The 18,416-nt window shown below is 43.2% G+C and overlaps 1 protein-coding gene and 1 long non-coding RNA gene across 4 annotated transcripts in view; one reads left to right on the forward strand and one right to left on the reverse strand.

The window, feature by feature from the left end:
• The window catches only part of ERICH3 (glutamate rich 3), a 61,312-nt gene that overhangs the window by 31,175 nt on the left and 11,721 nt on the right, over positions 1 to 18,416 (reverse strand). The window contains exons 3-10 of one of the 3 annotated variants that reach the window (XM_081008959.1): positions 17,356 to 17,481; positions 13,987 to 14,058; positions 13,386 to 13,508; positions 11,847 to 12,002; positions 9,743 to 9,928; positions 6,855 to 7,035; positions 3,854 to 4,040; positions 514 to 803 (exon numbers count right to left, since the gene is read on the reverse strand). In XM_081008959.1, coding sequence (XP_080865085.1) covers positions 514 to 803; positions 3,854 to 4,040; positions 6,855 to 7,035; positions 9,743 to 9,928; positions 11,847 to 12,002; positions 13,386 to 13,508; positions 13,987 to 14,058; positions 17,356 to 17,481 — 1,321 coding nt within the window. Of the gene's footprint in view, positions 1 to 513; positions 804 to 3,853; positions 4,041 to 6,854; positions 7,036 to 9,742; positions 9,929 to 11,846; positions 12,003 to 13,385; positions 13,509 to 13,986; positions 14,059 to 15,314; positions 15,604 to 15,911; positions 16,137 to 17,355; positions 17,482 to 18,416 lie in introns of those variants that run through there. The other 2 variants (XM_081008961.1, XM_081008960.1) reach the window with 2 other exon arrangements.
• On the forward strand, positions 15,651 to 17,084 carry LOC308478879. Its single transcript, XR_013987347.1, has 2 exons — positions 15,651 to 15,738; positions 16,829 to 17,084. It is a non-coding gene; the product is annotated as an uncharacterized lncRNA (long non-coding RNA).

Below are 18,416 nucleotides of genomic sequence, written 5' to 3' on the forward strand. Positions count from 1 at the left end.
CCATGTGATGGGGTGAGTTCCCATTGCCTTGTCCCAACTCCTGCCAACCTAGCAGTTTGAAAGCATACCAGCATGAGTAGATAAATAGGTACCACCGCAGAAGGTAAACAGTGTTTCCATTCGCCAGAAGTGGTTTAGTCATGCTGGCCACATGACCTGGAAAAGCTGTCTATGGATAAATGCCAACTCCCTTGGTCTGAAAAGCAGAGATGAGTGCCACACCCCATAGTCAAATTCGACTGGAATTAACTGTCCAGGGGTCCTTTACCTTTTACCTTACCATAAATCAGTGACCCAGTATTGAGTCCTGACACACCAGTTGAAAACCAATGATCTAGCCCATGTTTGCTTAATTATAACTGGCAGGTGCTCTCTAGGGTCTCAGGCAGAGAGGGGTCTCCTCTGTCATCTACCACCTGAGATTCCTTAACTGAAGATGCCAGAGATTGGCACTAGAACTTTATGCCTGCAGGGCATATACTGTGCAACAATTTCTCCCCATTCATACTGTACCATCAATCGCTGCAATTCTTGGGCTCTTTTCATAGTCACCAAGGGCTCTTTCTATTGCTCTTTTTCTTTCCTCCACTTGCATTTCTTGAGCATCTCCCACAAATTCTTTCTGTTGTCTGGGAGCTGGAGTAAACCTTAAATATTTGCTTTCCTCTCCACTGCTGCTACTCCCTGGTAGCTTACTGCTATATTCTTCCTTCGCAGAATCTTCTTTCTTTTCTTCATCGGCAACAACTATCTTTTTCTTGGGAGGCGAAGGCTTTTTGTCCAGACCCATTGCGATGATACACCTGGTAAAGGCAGAGTGGGAGATTATGAAAGCAGACCATGGATAATGGAAAGGACACAAACCATGGGGCTTTCCTGTGGCTTAAGAGCCTTGAAGAAACAACATCAGATTTACAGCTGCATCTTAGGTTCCTGTGCTTATATGTGCAAAGAAGTGCTTATAAGTGCAAAGAAGTGGGTTATATCCAATATTAATCAAGCTCAAAGGAGACACATCTACTGAAATTAATAGACATGCCCAACTTAGACCCATTAATTTCAGTGGGTCTACTCTGAGTAGGACTATCTGTGGATTCATAAGGAATGGTTGCAAAATGGCAATGCCATCAAACTTAGCTTGTTATGGATGGGGGGGAAATAGCATGGTTAACAGGTTGCAAATTGTATTGGAGAAATACGAAGCAGGCATATTGATCTGGGAAAAGAAGAAGAGCCTCTTTTAAGAGGAGTAGCCACAATTCTGTTGGCAGAGGATGAGAAAGGATGCAAACACATGTTTTTATCCCACAGCGAATCATACTTTGTAAAGATTTCTATAAAAAGAATTATTTGTCTGGTTTATTCCACGGTGCACCACTTACCGTATATACTCGAGTATAAGCCGACTTTTTCAGCACATTTTTAATGCTGAAAAAGCCCCCCTCGGTTTATACTCGAGTCAGGGTCCTTTCAGGCTGCTCCTTCCTGCTCCTCCACCTTTGCCGCTGTTGGTGGCGGCAGAAGAGGAAGAACAAGCAGCCCAAAAGCAGCCCTTTGGGGCTGCTTGTTCTTCCTCCACCGCCGCCACCACCAGCCTCTGGTGTGGTGAACCGGCTTATACGCAGTACGTTTCCCCATTTTTTTGTGGTAAAATTCAGTGCCTCAGCTTATGTTCAGGTCAGCTTATACTCGAGTATATATGGTTCAAAATTATGTTTTCAAAGACTTGTAGAGAGTCTGTATTCCTACAAACTATGATTGTTTAGGTGTGATTTGTTCTCCTGCACTACCCTCTCCATATATATATATTTTCTTTTGCTCTATCAGGAGCCCCTGTGGGGACTTAGCAATCACAAGACAGGAAGACAAACCCTATTATGGCTTATGACTTAGGAACACATCGTCAAAAGAATTGGGGAGGGAGGAAGAAATGGACATATATCACAGTGCAATTGGGGGAGGGAAGGACTGGTGCTGTTTACTCTCTTCATAAGTGATCTGGAATCTGAGGTAAGCAGTGAAGTCATCAAGGTTGTAGAAGATATTGTAGACGATAGAAACCTAAGCAGACTGCTAAAAGCTCTAAAACGGTATTTTCAAACTGGGTGCATGGGCAACAAAATAGCAAATGAGGTTCATAGCCATAATAATTAAAATGGTTAGAAGTGCAATCCTATGCATATCTACTAAGAAGAAAGCCCCACTGAATTCAATGGGGCTTATTCCCAGGTATGTGTCTATACTAGGATTGCATACTTAAGACTTACATGTTGATATGTCAGAAGTAAACATTCTTCCCTTATAAAAGATATTGTTTGAAGCATTTTGCTATTTTCCCAAGTTTTTTGGAGCAAATTGGCACAGAAACACACGCATGTAGCTAGTTTGGACGTTTACTGAAAAATACAACCACCTCTAATTTGCATGCTTTCCACTCCTCCGAACAGCCTTATCACACCAGTGATAGCATAACATTTACATACATTATGCAAATCTTACTCTGAAGAGGGGGAAAGTGTTTCTGGATAGTGGAATATGCTTATCTGAAAAGTAATTTGGCTCTATGGGGGTTCCCATTTCTTTCTTTTTCTTCTGCTTTTCGTTGTTATTTATAAAATATCCTATAACAGGGAAAGATGAGACTAGAAAATTTGAATGCACTCTCTTGCCTGGTACTACTTTGCAAATCAAAAGAAATGTTGTAGAAAGGAATGCTTCCAAGGAGAAATTGCTGCGTTGCCACTGATTTCAGCGAAAGACAAAAATGAGAGTCCTGGTGTGCCCATATTAATTTAATTGCAACATCAGAATAAACCAGGAAGTACATTGGAGACTCCATCCTTTAAAAGATGGCTGTGATCTATAATGTAATTTTTGAGCATTATTTTTATCTTAACCGTCTTAGCATCGTTATTTCCTAAACAGACCTTGAATATTTAGGAAAAGATACAGCAATACCTGAAAGCACTTAATGAATACATTACTGGGATGCAGAGTTGAACAGAATTAGAAGACTATCTTGTTCAGTCTACTGCTACAAAGCAGGACTGTTACCTTGAAAGCGCCCCACAAATCAACCCCAACCAAGCAAAGCCACAAAATGAGAGGAAAGCCATGCAAAAGTGGTGTCAACCGGTGAAACAGTTTCAAACAAATCAAGCAATCAAATGAAGCCATGCAGTGCCTTCATACTCGCGTCAATGGTTTATTGGTGTCTCGTTCTTAAGGTTTTTTGTTTCGTTTTGTTTTTTGAATTCCCAGAATCTGAAAGTGCATCCTTGTTTAAAAGGTTTATTCTCTATTCTCCTTCAACTCATACGTGCATATGCACCTCCTGTGCCTCCTCAGTCTCTGTTATGCATTTGATGTCGCACGCTGCCACATACTCGAGTTCAAGAAACAATAGAATAGCTGGTCTCATTTTATGGCTATAGTTGACTATCCAGAGCTGCCTGTTTCAGCAAAACCAACCGAGAGTGGCATAACCCATAAATACTAACCAGCATATTGTGGCAGAAGCTTCCTTGGGTCAGCGCCAACTTTGTCAGATGCACCATGCCATCACGTACATTGGATGATGTGTTCTCAGGATCATGAAAGCTTCTGCCACAATTTAACTGCAAGTATTAAAATGGTGCTAATGGTGGGGGTTTTGGGCTGCATGAGGCTTCTCTTTTGGAGCTTGGAATCAGCAGGATCCAAGATGGCAGCCAGTTCATGAACCTATAGCTGAACAGGTGCAGGGCCCTAAAAGAAGAGCCTGGCAGCAAATTCAAGAGCCGAGTTTCCTTCATGCCCATTTTATCTGCTACAGTCTCCAGGTCCCAACAGACAACCAACCCATTGTCCATACCTGTAGCAAGGAGCTGATCGTTCCACGTTGACAAGACCAAAGTATCCATGTTTGCCTCCCAGCCGAGTCCCCTTCCGATGTTTATATTCACAGCAGGTACTTAAGCGGTCCACTTGCATTCCATTGAGGTAAAAAGTGAGACTGAAGGGGAAGCCGTAATGCCGCTTGGAGACAAACTGAAAAGTTTCTGCAATTGAAAACAGCAGCAACAACACAAGACTGTTTTGAGCCTTTTCCACAGCATTTAAGGTGAGTTAAGAGCTGATTCAAGTGTACAGGGAAAGCATGTGGCACCTTATCGCTGGGAGGAGGTGGCACATATGAAAGATTTCCTGCATCAAGGGGAATGTGTGTGTGTGTGTGTGTGTGTGTGTGTGTGTGTGTAAAGGTGTGCCTGAGAGAAAGCTGGGCTCAAACTTTCTCAGGTGAGCTTTTTGGCATCAGAGTATTTTTTCTACATTCAACCCTAACCCTGTAGATAGAAATGGCACTGTCCAAGAATGCCTCATCTGGCTTTTTCTGCTTGCTTCAGCTGGATTTAAAACGTGACAAGTAAGAAGCCCAATCATCTACTGTATTGACCAAGACGTTCTGCCACAAAAGGCCTGCAGAGCAAATAGCAGTTCAGAGAAGTGAAACCTGTGACCCTCCAGAGGCTGCTGGACTCCCTGGCAACCTATTGTCAGCCACTGGTCCACCATTACTATGAGACAGCCTTTCTCAACCTTGGGTCCCCAGAAGTTGTTGGACTATCATCATCCCTAGCTAGCAAGACGAGTGGTCAGGGATCATGGGAATAGTAGCCCAAAAACAGCTAGTTACCCAGGCTTGAGAAATACTGCTGTAAAAATTATTATAAAACATTTGTGAGAGTAAGCCTATAGAGCCTGGGGCTCAGGTACCTGTTGAGGCTGTGTTTGCTGTATATTGAGTTATCACTCTGATCTGAAACGCTCCCTTGGGTGAGACCACCTGCTGATGTCAAGTGGGTGGTGACTGATGAGAGATTCTTAGTTTATGGCAAAATGTTTTGGAAACCTCTCCTTGAGGAGATTCACCTGGGCTTATGTTGTTATCGTTTCGATGCCAAGGAAATACTTTTGTTTTCTTCCCTCACTATGTAAAAGATGTTTATTTTCTTTCCTGATTCTCATTATAATGTTTCATCTCTTGTTCATTTTGTTATTTTAGTGATGGATTGTGATGTGTATGTGCATGAATTCTATTATACATCATCCTGGGAGCACTGCGTACTAAAAGTGGCAGGAGAGAAATTTAGCAAAAGAAATAACTAAGTTTAGGAAGAGGAAGCCAAAGCTCTAATCAAACTATAAACGTAAGGCATCTAATGTTGCCCAGTGGAGAGAATCTTGGATTCACCAGAGGCAACTATCTTCTTGTCAGATAAATTAATACTAAACAAGTAACTTGCCTCATTTGTTCTGTTGTGAGAATGAAAGTAGTTGCAACTCCAAAAAACTAGAAGGAACTTGCTTGCAACACTGCCATGGGTTGGGGCTGCAACAAAATGTTGCAGTGCAACATTCTGCTGTTCAGGATTCCAGCCTCTCCATTCCATTCTTGTTACCCATTTTCCATCCTCCTGATCACCCACTGCCAGAAGCACTCTATAGCTATGTTCTCATGCTCAGTCTTCATGAAGCTGTTTTTGAGGGATTCCCCTTTACCCTTTAGGGCTTTTTGTTTTCCTTTTTTTAAAAAAAAAAATGCCTTCGGTCATGCATGCTTTCCTTAGGTCACAGGCCTCACTGGTCATGCTTCACACCTGTGGTGGTTTTTTTCCTGGCTCTTTTTTGTCTTGATGGAAGCTACAGAATGCGTGCAGATACTAGCCTACTGTACTAGTATTTAAGCAGAGGTGGGGTGGCCATTTGTCACTGATGCTTTAGCTGAGATCCCTGCATTGCAAGGGGTTGGACTAGATGACCCCCAGGACCCTTCCAACTCTACAATTCTATGGTTCTATGTACAAAGGTAGCATTCACACTCATTGCCCCACATGACTTTATCTCTGGCCCCACCCACTACTTATATTTGACCTTCCGAAGGTTGCCTAAAAGGGAATTCATTCATTCATTCCTTTTATTTGTATCTTGCCCACCCACAGAGCTCAAGGTGGCCTATGTAGTTCTCCTCTTCCCTATTTTATCTTCACAACAACCCTGCAAGGTAAGAGAGAGGCAAGAGAGGAAGTGAGTGACCCAAGGTCACCCAGCAAGCTTCATGACTGAGTGGGGATTTGAACCTTGGTCTCCCAGGTCCTAGTCTGCCACTCTAACCACTACACCACACTGGCTCGCATGCTGAAAAGGGTTCGCCACCTGTGGTATGTCCCATCCAAGACCTCTGGGAATGGGCTATATTTACTTCTACATTGTATTCATTGCCTAGCACTACTGCAAATTAAATAATGTAAATTATATTTACTTAATTTATTATTTAATTCAAATAAATAAGTAAAATAGAGACTACATCCTTCCACAGCAATCGCCCTCTATCGTGCCATGAGATTAATTCTACCCAATGTGCAAGCCTTCCCTCAGATCAACATCGTCACCATTGATTCACGTTCAGAATCAAAGCTCAAGCATGTATTCATTTCCCTCCTGGAGTCATAAACAGCTCACCCTGATATATTATAGCTTCTTGTAAGCAGATAATTTGGTATTCATTTTACCCCTGCAAGCATTTTATTAACCATACATCTCCATCCAAAAATTAATCTAACCCGCTGTATTTTGCTAAATCACCGCTGTACATCCCCTTCTTCCATAATTTGCAAAAGTAATTGCAGCCTCGTTTTCAATCATGAAACAGTAAATCTAGACTTAGTTTGAGGCAGCTGGTATATACGTCCCTGGACACGCATAACGACACACAGCTTCGTGGAAATAATTTCGCTTCCACTTCCACAGTTTATCCACATAAAATAAAGAGTTTTCCAGAACTGAAATGAACTCTTGGGCTTTCTCATGCTTACCTCCCTCCAGTACTTTGGCTCTGAACACACACAGGTTTTCACCTCCACAGTGCTGTTGATATATTTTGATTTCCTCTCGGTTGTCTAAAAGGTCATAGGACAGGTGCACTGTTTTCCCCAAATAGATCATGGTAACATACGCATTGCTCTGTATTTGAGGCCTGTAGAACTTCACTGTCTCCTACATCAAAGAGCACAAAAGTCCACTGAGATACCTGCAGTTTTCCATGGCTGATATTTTCTGCGGTCAGTGTTCAGCAATCGCACTCTGAGCATGTGGCAAGGCAGTGAGCAACTGGCAACTTGGCATGCACAATCCCTCTGCTAGAATCCAAAGCAATCACTTACGGCCATCCCACTGCCTTGACACATATTCCAAATGCACCACATGGAAAGAGTCTAATGGACTAACCTAAGCTGATGTGGGTGGCACTGAGGTCTAAACCACAGAGCCTAGGGCTTGCCAATCAGAAGGTCAGCAGTTCAAATCCCCACGACAGAGTGAGCTCCTTTTGTTCGGTCTCTGCTCCTGCCAACCTAACCGTTCGAAAGCACGTCAAGTGCAAGTAGCTACATAGGTACCGCTCCAGCGGGAAGGTAAACAGTGTTTCCGTGTGCTGCTCTGGTTCACCAGAAGTGGCTTAGTCATGCTGGCCACATGACCCGGAAGCTGTCTGCGGACAAACGCTGGCTCCCTCGGCCTATAGAGCGAGATGAGCGTGCAACCCCAGAGTCGTCCACGACTGGACCTAACGGTCAGGGGTACCTTTACCTTTAAGCTGTTTGGGGCTGCACAGAGCATCACACGATGGAGAGATGTGGTACGTCAGAGGTAGAGAACATCTCATGCGGCAGTAATGGAAAAGGTGAATTCTATGCTGGAATTCTGTGTCCAGGGCAACTGGTATGCTGGCTGAGACCCTACCTGCCTGTGCACTGTCGCCAGAGTGGTACATGCTCTGGTTATCTCCTGTTTGGACTACTGCAATGCACTCTATGTGGGGCTACCTTTGAAGGTGACATGGGAACTACAACTAATCCAGAATGTGGCAGCTAGATTGGGTACCAGGAGCAGCTGCCAAGGACCATACAACACTGGTCCTAAAGGCTCTACACTGGCTCCCGGTCCATTTCCAAGTGTTGGTGTTGAGCTTTAAAGCTCTAAAACAGCCTCAGCCCCGTATACCTGAAGGAGCGTCTCCACCCCCATTGTTCAGCCTGGACACTGAAGTCCAGCTCCGAGGGCCTTCTGGCAGTTCCCTCGCTACAAGAAGCCACGTTACAGGGAACCAGGCAGAGGGCTTTTTCTCAGCAGTGGTGCCCTCCCTGTGGGACGCCCTCCCATCAGATGTCAAGGAGATAAAGAACTGTGCAACTTTTAATGTCTTTTCTGAAGGCAGCCCTGCATTGGGAAGTTTTTAATGTCTGATGTTGGAAGCCGCCCAGTGTGGCTGGGGCAACCCAGCCAGATGGGTGGGGTAACAACAACAACAACAACAACAACATCTCACTTCCAGCATAAAATAATAGGATCATTATGAAAGAGCTCAGAAATAAAACTGGCAATATCGCAATGGCATTGGAGAAATCTATGGTGAAACCACACGTGGAATACAGTGTACTGCTCTGGTCACCACACAGCAAGAAGAATACTGAAGCACTGGAAAGAAACTGCATCAGAAGTGCAGTAAAGAACAACTGGAATTCTGAGGAGTCTGAAGCAACCCACCTACGGAAAAGATTAGTGTGGGGGGCTTTTTCCTTTAGGGGAAACGCAGGCAAGGGGTAATATGACAGAAGTATGCAGAAAGTGGATACAGAAAAATGTTCCCTCCTCTTTCATAATAATCCAGTGAAGGTAAATGATGTGACCAATGGAATTCACTGCCACACTTTAGGTAGCTTTATTAGACAAATTCATAGAGGATAAGTCTATCAGGGGCTACTAGTCACAAAGGCCATATAGGACTTCTAGGATCAGAGGCAGCATGTTTGCAGAACTACAGGAGAGTGCTATAATAATAATAATAATAATAATAATAATAATAATAATTATTATTATTATTTATACCCCGCCCAGCTGGCTGGGTTTCCCCAGCCATTCTGGGAGGCTTCCAGCAAAACACTAAAATACAATAACCTATTAAACATTAAAAGCTTCCCTAAACAGGGCTGCCTTTGGTGTCTTCTAAAGGTTTGGTAGTTATTTTTCTCTTTGACATCTGATGGGAGGGCGTTCCACAGGGTGGGCGCCACTACCAAGAAGGCCTTCTGTCTGGTTCCCTGTAACTTGGCTCCTCGCAGCGAGGGAACCGCCAGAAGGCCCTCGGCGCTGGACTCAGTCTCCGGGCTGAACAATGGAGGTGGAGACGCTCCTTCAGGTATACTGGGCCAAGGCCGTTTAGGGCCTATTGCCTTCATGCCCTCCTTGTGGGCATGCCATAGGTATCGGACAGGAAAGAAAACACTGAACCAGATGGGACTTTGGCCTGATCCAAGATGTCACTTTAAAAAACAATCAATTTTATTGAAGGTTTTCAACATATAATACTATAAAAACCAGACAAAGATAATACCTAAAAAGCGCAAAATAATGAAAAGAGGGGAAAACAAACTAAAAGAAACAGAAACATACACAATATATGTGAGTGTGTGTGTGTTTGTTCTATCAACCTTCTATCTTCATCTTCCATTCACAAACAGAGATCCATTTTTATCTTAGTGCAATCCAAAGGTGAGGAGCCACTATAGAAAGCAGATCAGTTACATTCTGCAAACAGATAGAGTTTCAATTTGCAGGTGTATCAGTCTACATCCTCAAAGGTTTTAGGAGGAAATGTGATATCGAGGAAACATGAAAGCCAAAAATTATGGCAAAATCATATTACCTTCATCATTTGCTCCAAGCCATTGGGTGCGGTTGTTGGGCGAAAACGGCGGCCTCTCAGTGCCCCACTTTTCTTCTCACTTTTGGGAGGTGGTGGAATAGGTACCATAAAATTGTTCACGATAGGAAGTCGGTATGGGGATATTCCAGCTGAATAATCCAGAGATTTTAGCACCCCTTTCTCTCCCTGAAATATTTAACAGCAGTTAGCACCTATGCCTAACTTAAAATTATGCATTAAGTATTTGATAAACTTTTTTTGCTTAGAATTTCTCAGTACTTTAGATTCAACGGATTTTAAAAATCAAAAATAAATTTCTTTTTTTAAGGGGGTGAATACAGACCCACTTGTTCATTTCTGGTCTGCGATACAGATTCTCAATACATCCCACCCCTTTTACTGCTCCCCTAGGGTTTGGATTTCCCTTTGTCCTCTGCTTTTATGAGATAATATTTATGGGAGGTTTTCATGTGCATGTACTGTACCTCAGGGTTTGCCACAGTGAACTCTGTGTGAAAGGAAAGAACTGTGAGAAGGGCAAACCTGTGCTTGTAAACATGGAGTGGGCACATGCCAAGGTACACCACATCTCTCCCATTCACAGTTGACAGGGTTTCCTCCAGGGAACAAGGGGCACATGCACCGAGAACATTTGGTGCCTCATGTGTGAGGTTTGCACTTGCCAGAACATCCCCAGTGACTGTGGGTGTGCTGGAGAGCATCCCGTTGGCCATGTATCTGCATTCCAGTCATGAATCTGAATAATCACATGCCAGATCATGGCAGCTTACTAACTGAGGCAATTACAAAGAAAGTACACAATCAATGAAAGTGATTGGCAGTAGATTCAGAAAGTACTTCTCCGCACAACGTGTAAGTGATGAATAGAGTTCACTGCCAAAAGATGTGGCGAGGGCTACTGGCTTAGATGTTTTTTAAAAAGAGGATCAGACATACTTGTGGATCGATAGCTGTTAGCCATGACAGCTACATTAAACCTCCATGTTCAGAGGTAGTGACAGTACCAACGGCTGTGTTTCCGGGAAGAATCTGGCTGTTCACTGTCGGTGATAGAATGATGCTGACCTATATGGACCTTTGGTCTAACCCAGGGTTTCCTAAACTTTGATCTCCAGCTGTTTTTGGACTACAACTCCCATCATCCCTAGCTAGCAGGGAACCAGTGGTCAGGGTATTTTAGTGCAAAAACAGCTGGAGACCCTACTATCTCAAAGGTCCATGCCCCTCCCAATGAACAGCAAATGCAGAATGAATGATGCAAAATAACACAAAAAATGGAATGATAGATATCAGAAAAGAACAATATAATTTTGCTTAAGTTGGTACTAAGAGAAGTTACAAAACCAACTGTTTTTTTTTGGGGGGGGGGCAGAATTTGAGTTACCCACTTCCTGGCACATGGAACTGGATAACTGACATCCTAGCACAAGCTTCCTCAAACTCGGCCCTCCAGATGTTTTTGGCCTACAACTCCCATGATCCCTAGCTAGCAGGACCAGTGGTCAGGGATGATGGGAATTGTAGTCTCAAAACATCTGGAGGGCCGAGTTTGAGGAAGCCTGTCCTAGCAGTTGAGTTTTTTTGTGTTAGGGAAGAGAAGAACAGGGTAGCAGCTAGAGAGAGTTTGGGGTACAGGTAGAATCAAAGAAGCACACCTGCTCAGCCAGGTCTGCCTTGATTCTGCTTGAACCTGTGCTTCAAATTCTCACCCCACATCCCTAATTATTCGCCTCTATCAGCTCAATTGAAAAGGGGAGAAAGGGAGCTTTAAAACTGCATGTACCGGCACAGTCTAATAATTTCACTTCGATTTCCAAAGAGTAAAAGAAACAGAAATTTCTCCTAGAACATTAGCCAACATAAGAGTTAACATCTTAACCCTCAAAGAACTTGCTGTTGGACTACAGCTCCCATCATCCTTAGCTATGATATCTGGGGCAGGTGGGAGCTGGAATCCAATAATCTCTGGAGGGCACTGTGTTAGCTAACCTTGTGCTGGGCCATGAGTTAAGTATGAATACAGTGATTGAGTTTATAATCATTCTTTCTACAGCAGCACTTGTATAAAAGAGCAAAGTCTGACCCCGCTGGCATATTGATGTTCTTTCTCATAGACGAGATGCTTTGGTCTAGAAGCAGCCTTTGGTGCAGGTTCATCTGTGGCACAGCTGAGAAGTGGCTGCAGTCGGACTGGTTGCTGTATGCTCCCTGGCGCGGTGCTTGGTCGAGGATAGGTAGCCTGGGCAAATTAAATAAATGGCAAAGTGGGAGACGCTTAGGAGCCGCTCACTCTATGTGACCTGGTGCTTTTGTTTCAAAGTACACAGGCTGAGGTCCAACACAGCTACTACTATCATATCCCATACTGCATAAATGGTCACAGGATCAGACCAGATGCTTTGCTCACTGTTCTGTCAGTAATAATTATGGTATTCAGACATATATTCTATTGGGAAGTCATGTAGATAAAATAAAGAACAATGTTTTTATAAGAGATTGAAGAGTCATCCACTCTGGAGTTTAGTGAGTATCTGAAGATGCTTGACTCCCTATTGTTTTATATTTGCAGCATCTGCACAACATCCTCCTCATCCAAGTTGGTTGGCTGTACTTTCCGTATGTTAAAGTTTGATTTCCCCAAACCACAGATAATCCAGCAAGGAAAGAAAATCTAAAATAAAAATGCATGTTAACAGACTGTGGACACACTGAAGTGTGTTGTGTGGGTGAGCTTCTTCTTCTTCTTTTTTTACATTTGTGGTGACATTTTCTGGATGTAGTTTATGCACCCCCACCCCCTACTTCCATGCAGTTTCCATGAGCCCAAAGGAAAGGATGCAGCCTGCCCTTTTCCAGTGGTTGTTGCTCAAGGTAGGTGTGCAGTATTTTTATTTTTTAAGTAGCTATTTTGTGCAGAACTGCTCTTGCACAAAACAACTGTATTTTATATGGGGGAAAAATTTGCCCTTGCAGACATAGGAGGCAAGAAAAGAAAAAGGGAAGAAAGGCAGTGGAAACCTTTCTTGCAATTGACTCCATATTCTTGCTGGTCTCTGAGGGACACACTTTTTAAAACTGCTGTTTTGTGTAAATCTTGCATTAAAATAAAATAAAATGAAGGTGTGGATGTAGGTTCGCAAACCGGACACTACTTCCGGTTTTGCAGAGTTCGTAAACTGGGCTGTTCTTAAACAGAGTTCTTAAACAGGGCTGTTCTTAAACTGAGGTACCACTGTAACGGTATTTAAGGACACATTTCAACCAGCCAAAAATACTCAGGGAGGAAGCAAAGCGGGCCAGTGAGGGGCATGGTCTGTGAAGAGAGGGTGTTTGTTGATGGGGAGGCAATGTGGTATGGGAAGAGTCCCAACGGTCAGATAAAGAGAATTGGGGGGTTGAAGTAGGTCATCAGGCCTAGAGTTAAGTGTTGTTTTTTAGACAAAAGCAAAGAAAAAAATGTTACTGGTAAAAATAAATAAATCCCAATGTCGCAAATTCAGGAGTCTTAATACTTTGATTCCAGTTGGATCAAGGCTGTGGCCTGTGATGGCATAGCTGAAAGTTAAATGTAGGACAGGGTTGTAACAAACAAAACATGGCCTATGGGCCCTCTTCAACTCACCAGTTGACCTAACTGCCCCCTGTTGCCAAATCTGCGGCGCCCCAAGCGATTTCTTGGCCCAGTGGGTGGGTGTGGGGAAAGCAGGCGAGGTCCATCTTCCGCTGCCCTTCTTGATCGTTCCACCTAGAAAATTTAGATGCCTGAGAAAGTGGTATAGTTAAGAAACGGAAGATGCTCCCTGTTTGCCCTGCTGTGTGGAGAAATCTGTGAAAAGCAGTTTCTCAATTACTAAACCAGTATTTTGAGACCTCATAAGAGAGCCAAGACTAGCATATGAGTCTTGAGGTATTAGTAAATGGGTTTTTATTTTCGTACAAATGTGATTGTTGCTAGTCAAAAGCAAATCATGTCTAATAAGCTGTGAGAGAACACAGCCAATTATGCATTAAGAACAGAGAGAGAGAATTAGAGAGATGAAATAAATAACAATGTCATGGCTATATACATAGAAGTAACTGCTTACAGAATCTGACAAAGTTTCTTCACAGAATTCTTATCTCTCACACCAGTGATCCTATTCCTAGCACAGACAAAGAGATGCACAGCATTCACAAAACAAGTTTTTGAGGTTTCCTGTAAGATGGAAGTGAAAAATATTTACCTTAACTCTCTGAATACGGTCTTTTCTGGCAGAAGTTTCAAATTTTCTTTTTATCTCACCCTGGTGATGACGCTAGTTAGGTGTTTTTAAAAAAAGAAAAGAAAAGGGAAATATCTTATTCACATGCACTGGAAGAAATAAAGTTTGAGGCTAATCTTCACCACTGCTCTGTGACGTGTTTTCCACCCATATTCACAAAACATGGGGGGAATGTATGTGTGTGCAGGAATGGGGTTCCTGTGTGTGACTTGCATAAAGCACATTACCAGGTGCATGTTGCAAGCTCCACAGAGCAACCAGTGCGTCATTTCAACATTCTGGTTTGATCATACGCATTCAGCCTCACTGTGACATAATCAGCGCTCTGCTCGACATCTACAATAAATAAGTACTTTCCCAATTTTAATGTAGTTTTAAACCACATGTCATGTGACACTTCAGATATTGCTGGGCTAAAACTACCACCTTTCCTATCAGCTGCACTGTTTGGGGCCACCTTCATATAAATGTTTTCAGAGGTGGCAATGGTTGGCATAGAAGAAGAGGAGTGACCATTTTATTTTGCCCTAAACATACTGCCATGCATGGAATTACAAGTGTGAGACCCTGATTTGCACCGGGACCCTGTTGGGAGGGGGAGGGGACTTGAAGTGTCTGCATCACTTCAGTCTTCACGCAGATCAGGGGCTCTGCACCTGCCCTATGCATTGGAATTAGAACTCTTATTTGAGCCAATAGAATCTCCCAACCCCCAATTCTAAAAACAGGCATAGGAGGACCAACCAAACTGGGAACAAATTATTAACACACACACACCCCTACAACTCTGTAGATGTTCTGATCTGAATCAAAGACCCTGTGCTCTTTAGAAGCCATTTTTGACATGATTTTAAGTAACAACCACTGAGCATGACTATTCAGAAGTTAAGCCCTATTGTGGCCAACAGGGCTACACCTAGGTAAATCTTACAAAAACCGCAAGGCACATCATGCCTCTGCTACTGTCACTTCTCTCTTTGCTGAGCTTCTCTTCCCACTCCTCAGGCCAGGCCCATGGCACTTTTCTGTCCTTTGGGGTCTTGTTACACATAATGGGGCAGCTAATGTAGTCCCCACCCCCGGTGTTGTTAAACTACAACTCTCATCAGACCTCTGTTCCACCCTTTGCGTTTCACACCCCTTGTTTAGAGACCACTGACATTTCCCTTCCAGTTCTAGGCCTTGCCCGTAACTATCCCTGGCCACACAGAGCCTTTTCCTACGCTTGGTCTCTCACAGAAAAGGGAACATGGAGAAGGGAACAGTGAAATTTCTAATGTACTCCAAACCAAGTAAAACGATTCCTTTCTTATCCCACTTCCACTGATGGGGATTCCAGTCTTGACAAGCAGGGGAGTTGGAGAGAAGGTAATGCAAGTCCACAGCAAAACTCTCTTTGTGAATTCCACCGGCAAACTGTTCAAAACCATTGTGTTGGATGATCCATAAGGTCCCTTCAAAGGTCCTTGGGTGAGCAAGGTGTTTCTGCTGGTGTTATTTGGCTGACCGGGGGGGGAGGGAAGGCGATAGGTGACTGCTAAATTATCTCCATGTTTGTATGTGACGGCGGGACCTCCCTTAGAATTCCATGATTCCAAGGCAGTTGGTCTCAACTGCTGCTTTACGCTCTACACAAGAGAAAGTAGCCGTGCCAAAAGGAAGCATAGCATGAAAGCTGGCATCTTAGGAGGGCTCAAAAGACCTGAAGTCCAGGTAGAATAACCTGCATTATGGGTTGGGCTCCTGCATCATAGATATATAGATACATAGTGATTCGTGCACCTTAACATTGCACAGGATCAACCATGGAAGGGCATCAGCATCACAAAGGGAAAACAGAAGGCAGGAACAATCCATGAGTGGAACCAAGGCAGAATGGGGCCTACCTGCAGCCACATTTCCACCTTCTGTGTGAATGAGATAGCGCCTGCTCCTCCCTGCCCTGGCTCGCTCCTTACATCCATGCCCCTCTTTGTTATTGCTGGCTGTCCTTGACCTTGGGTGTTCGTATTGGTAGATGTGAGCATGTATCTGATGGGCTGTAATAGGTTCTTGAGTACACAGGTGGAACATGACCTCCTGCTGCCTTGCCCTCAGGAGATGACTGCGTGGAACCCAGTGGCTGTAGGGAACTCTTGCATTCTGAGATGCTCACACCACTTTATTGGTTCTGACCAATTGCAGGCTATTCGTGTGTCTTTCCTTCCTCCCTTAACTTCCTCTTCCCTGCCAATATGAAATTATTGGAGAATGTGTTTTTGCTATGATTTAATATTTCTCAGGCCACTTGCAAATTAGTGGAGGAAAAATTTACCTGCTCGTGCAGGCATTTTATTGGAATTTACTCCAGATAAATAGATCTAGTCCTCTGATTCTATCCTCACAGTCGCTAACACACTGCTTAGCTTGCTTGCAAGCATGTGCATTTAATTCAGGAAAAAATATGTACAAACCAACTAAACAAAAGCAAACAAGCAAATCTACGGGGCACACATAAAAACAATTTGCCAGTAAATACCCAGGTAAAAGCTTGACTCTGCACTGGGATGTGGTTATCATTGGAGGTAGTATTCTTGTTGCTATTAGACTTGTGTTTTGTATAAAAATAAAACAATATGAATTATAATACCCAGATAATATTAGCAACATTTAAAGACAAAGACTAAATTATGTACCTAGGTCGGCTTGTTCAAACAAAGCAAGTTTTCAGCAGGAATCTAAAACAACATAGCAAGGATGCCTGCCTAATGTCAGTAGGCAGGGAGTTCAAAGGTTGTGACTCTAAATGGTTTACTCCATTCAGACGCAATACAAGCATTATGTGGCACGCGCAACAGTGTATGTTCCACAAACTGAAGCAGTCAAATAGGCACATGTAGGATGAGATGATCCTTCAATCAAACTGGTCCCAATCTGTTAAGGATTTTATGTACTGATAGCAAAACCTTGAAGGCATGGTTTAGAGTGTCAGAAAAAATCAGATTGCTTCTTAACAGAATTTCACAGACTCTTCACTGCTTGTTCAGAGTCAGAATGAGTAAAGGGGTGGATATACCTTGTGTTCTTGCATACATTTCATCATTACTGAACCATAATAACTCTCAAATGTTCCTTAATCGCTCTACTGTCCTGAGAAATGGGTGTTCAGAATTTGCTGGTCGCTAAGTCCTAAAGTGTTGCAGACTCCTCAAGCTACCATGTTCCCTACCAAAGGTTAAATTTGCATGCTATTGCCACACCAGGAAGTTTTCTCAGTAATCCTCCTGGAATAACACTATGAATATTTCTTTTTAACAGCCTTTAGGAGAAGTAGCCTTAATGTAAACCTACTTCCATGTCAAGCACCTTGTGGAATATGGCCTGGGCCAAACATTCCCGTATATACTTATGGTGATCCTTCCTCATAGCATTTAGCTGATATTCCTTCTCTGATATTATTCTTCCACTTCTTGATATCTGCCAAGAAAAAGTAAAATGTAAGTACAGAGGGTGGTAGAAGATGCAAGATTCAGGCAACTTTGCCAAATATGTGTGTATTAGCCACAATCTAGTATGTCTTGAGGTCCAATGTACCCAAGGAGATCAATATGAACCAAGCCTTCCTCATTTCCTTTCATTGTCAGTGAAAGCTCTGCTAAAAACCTAGCAGAATGATATGCTCACCCCTTGAAATAGCTTATTACTATTATATGATGATGATGGTGAGGATTTAATTTATTTTCCATCTTTTGCCAGCAGGTGGTCCCAAGCAGATTACATTATAAAATTCAGAATTAAAAACAGTGAAAACATATCACAGTCACACAGGAATAGGGTAAGAACTCTGCCTGCTAAAAAATTGGCAGAGGAAACTAGAGGAGATTTAAAAAAAAAAAAAAATCACAACACAGTAAAGGAAGAGCCACTGGTTGTCTACCCTGTCTCTTGTTGTTCTTTACTTATTATCAATCTCTTTAGTGGCTAATGTCCTGTTCTCCTACTCCTTCTTAACTCCTGGAGAAAATCTTCCATTAAGAAGAGAGGAAGTCAGATAAACAAGGGGTGGAGAAGGGGTAGCCAATGTGGTGTTCTCCAGATGTTGTTGGACTACAGTTCCCATCAGCCCTAGTCAATACGGGCAATGGTGAGTGATTATAGGAGTTGTAGGCCAACAATTCTCAGGGCATCATGTTGACCATCCTTGGAGCAGAGGATAAGCCACCAGCTCTCGTGTCCACTCTGTGTTCGTGCAATTCCTATCCCTCCCACCTTCCTCTGCCTGTTGATCAGGAAGCCTTCAAAATGGTCAGCAGAGGATGTTCCCACATTGTGCGATTGTTCTCATGTTGTGAGTGTAATGTGTAGCCAGGCTCTAAGGACAGAACACAACGATGTGCCTTCACTCCTTACAT

This window comes from Podarcis pityusensis, assembly GCF_964106645.2.
Source record: "Podarcis pityusensis genome assembly, chromosome: 6".
Lineage (NCBI taxonomy): Eukaryota > Metazoa > Chordata > Lepidosauria > Squamata > Lacertidae > Podarcis > Podarcis pityusensis.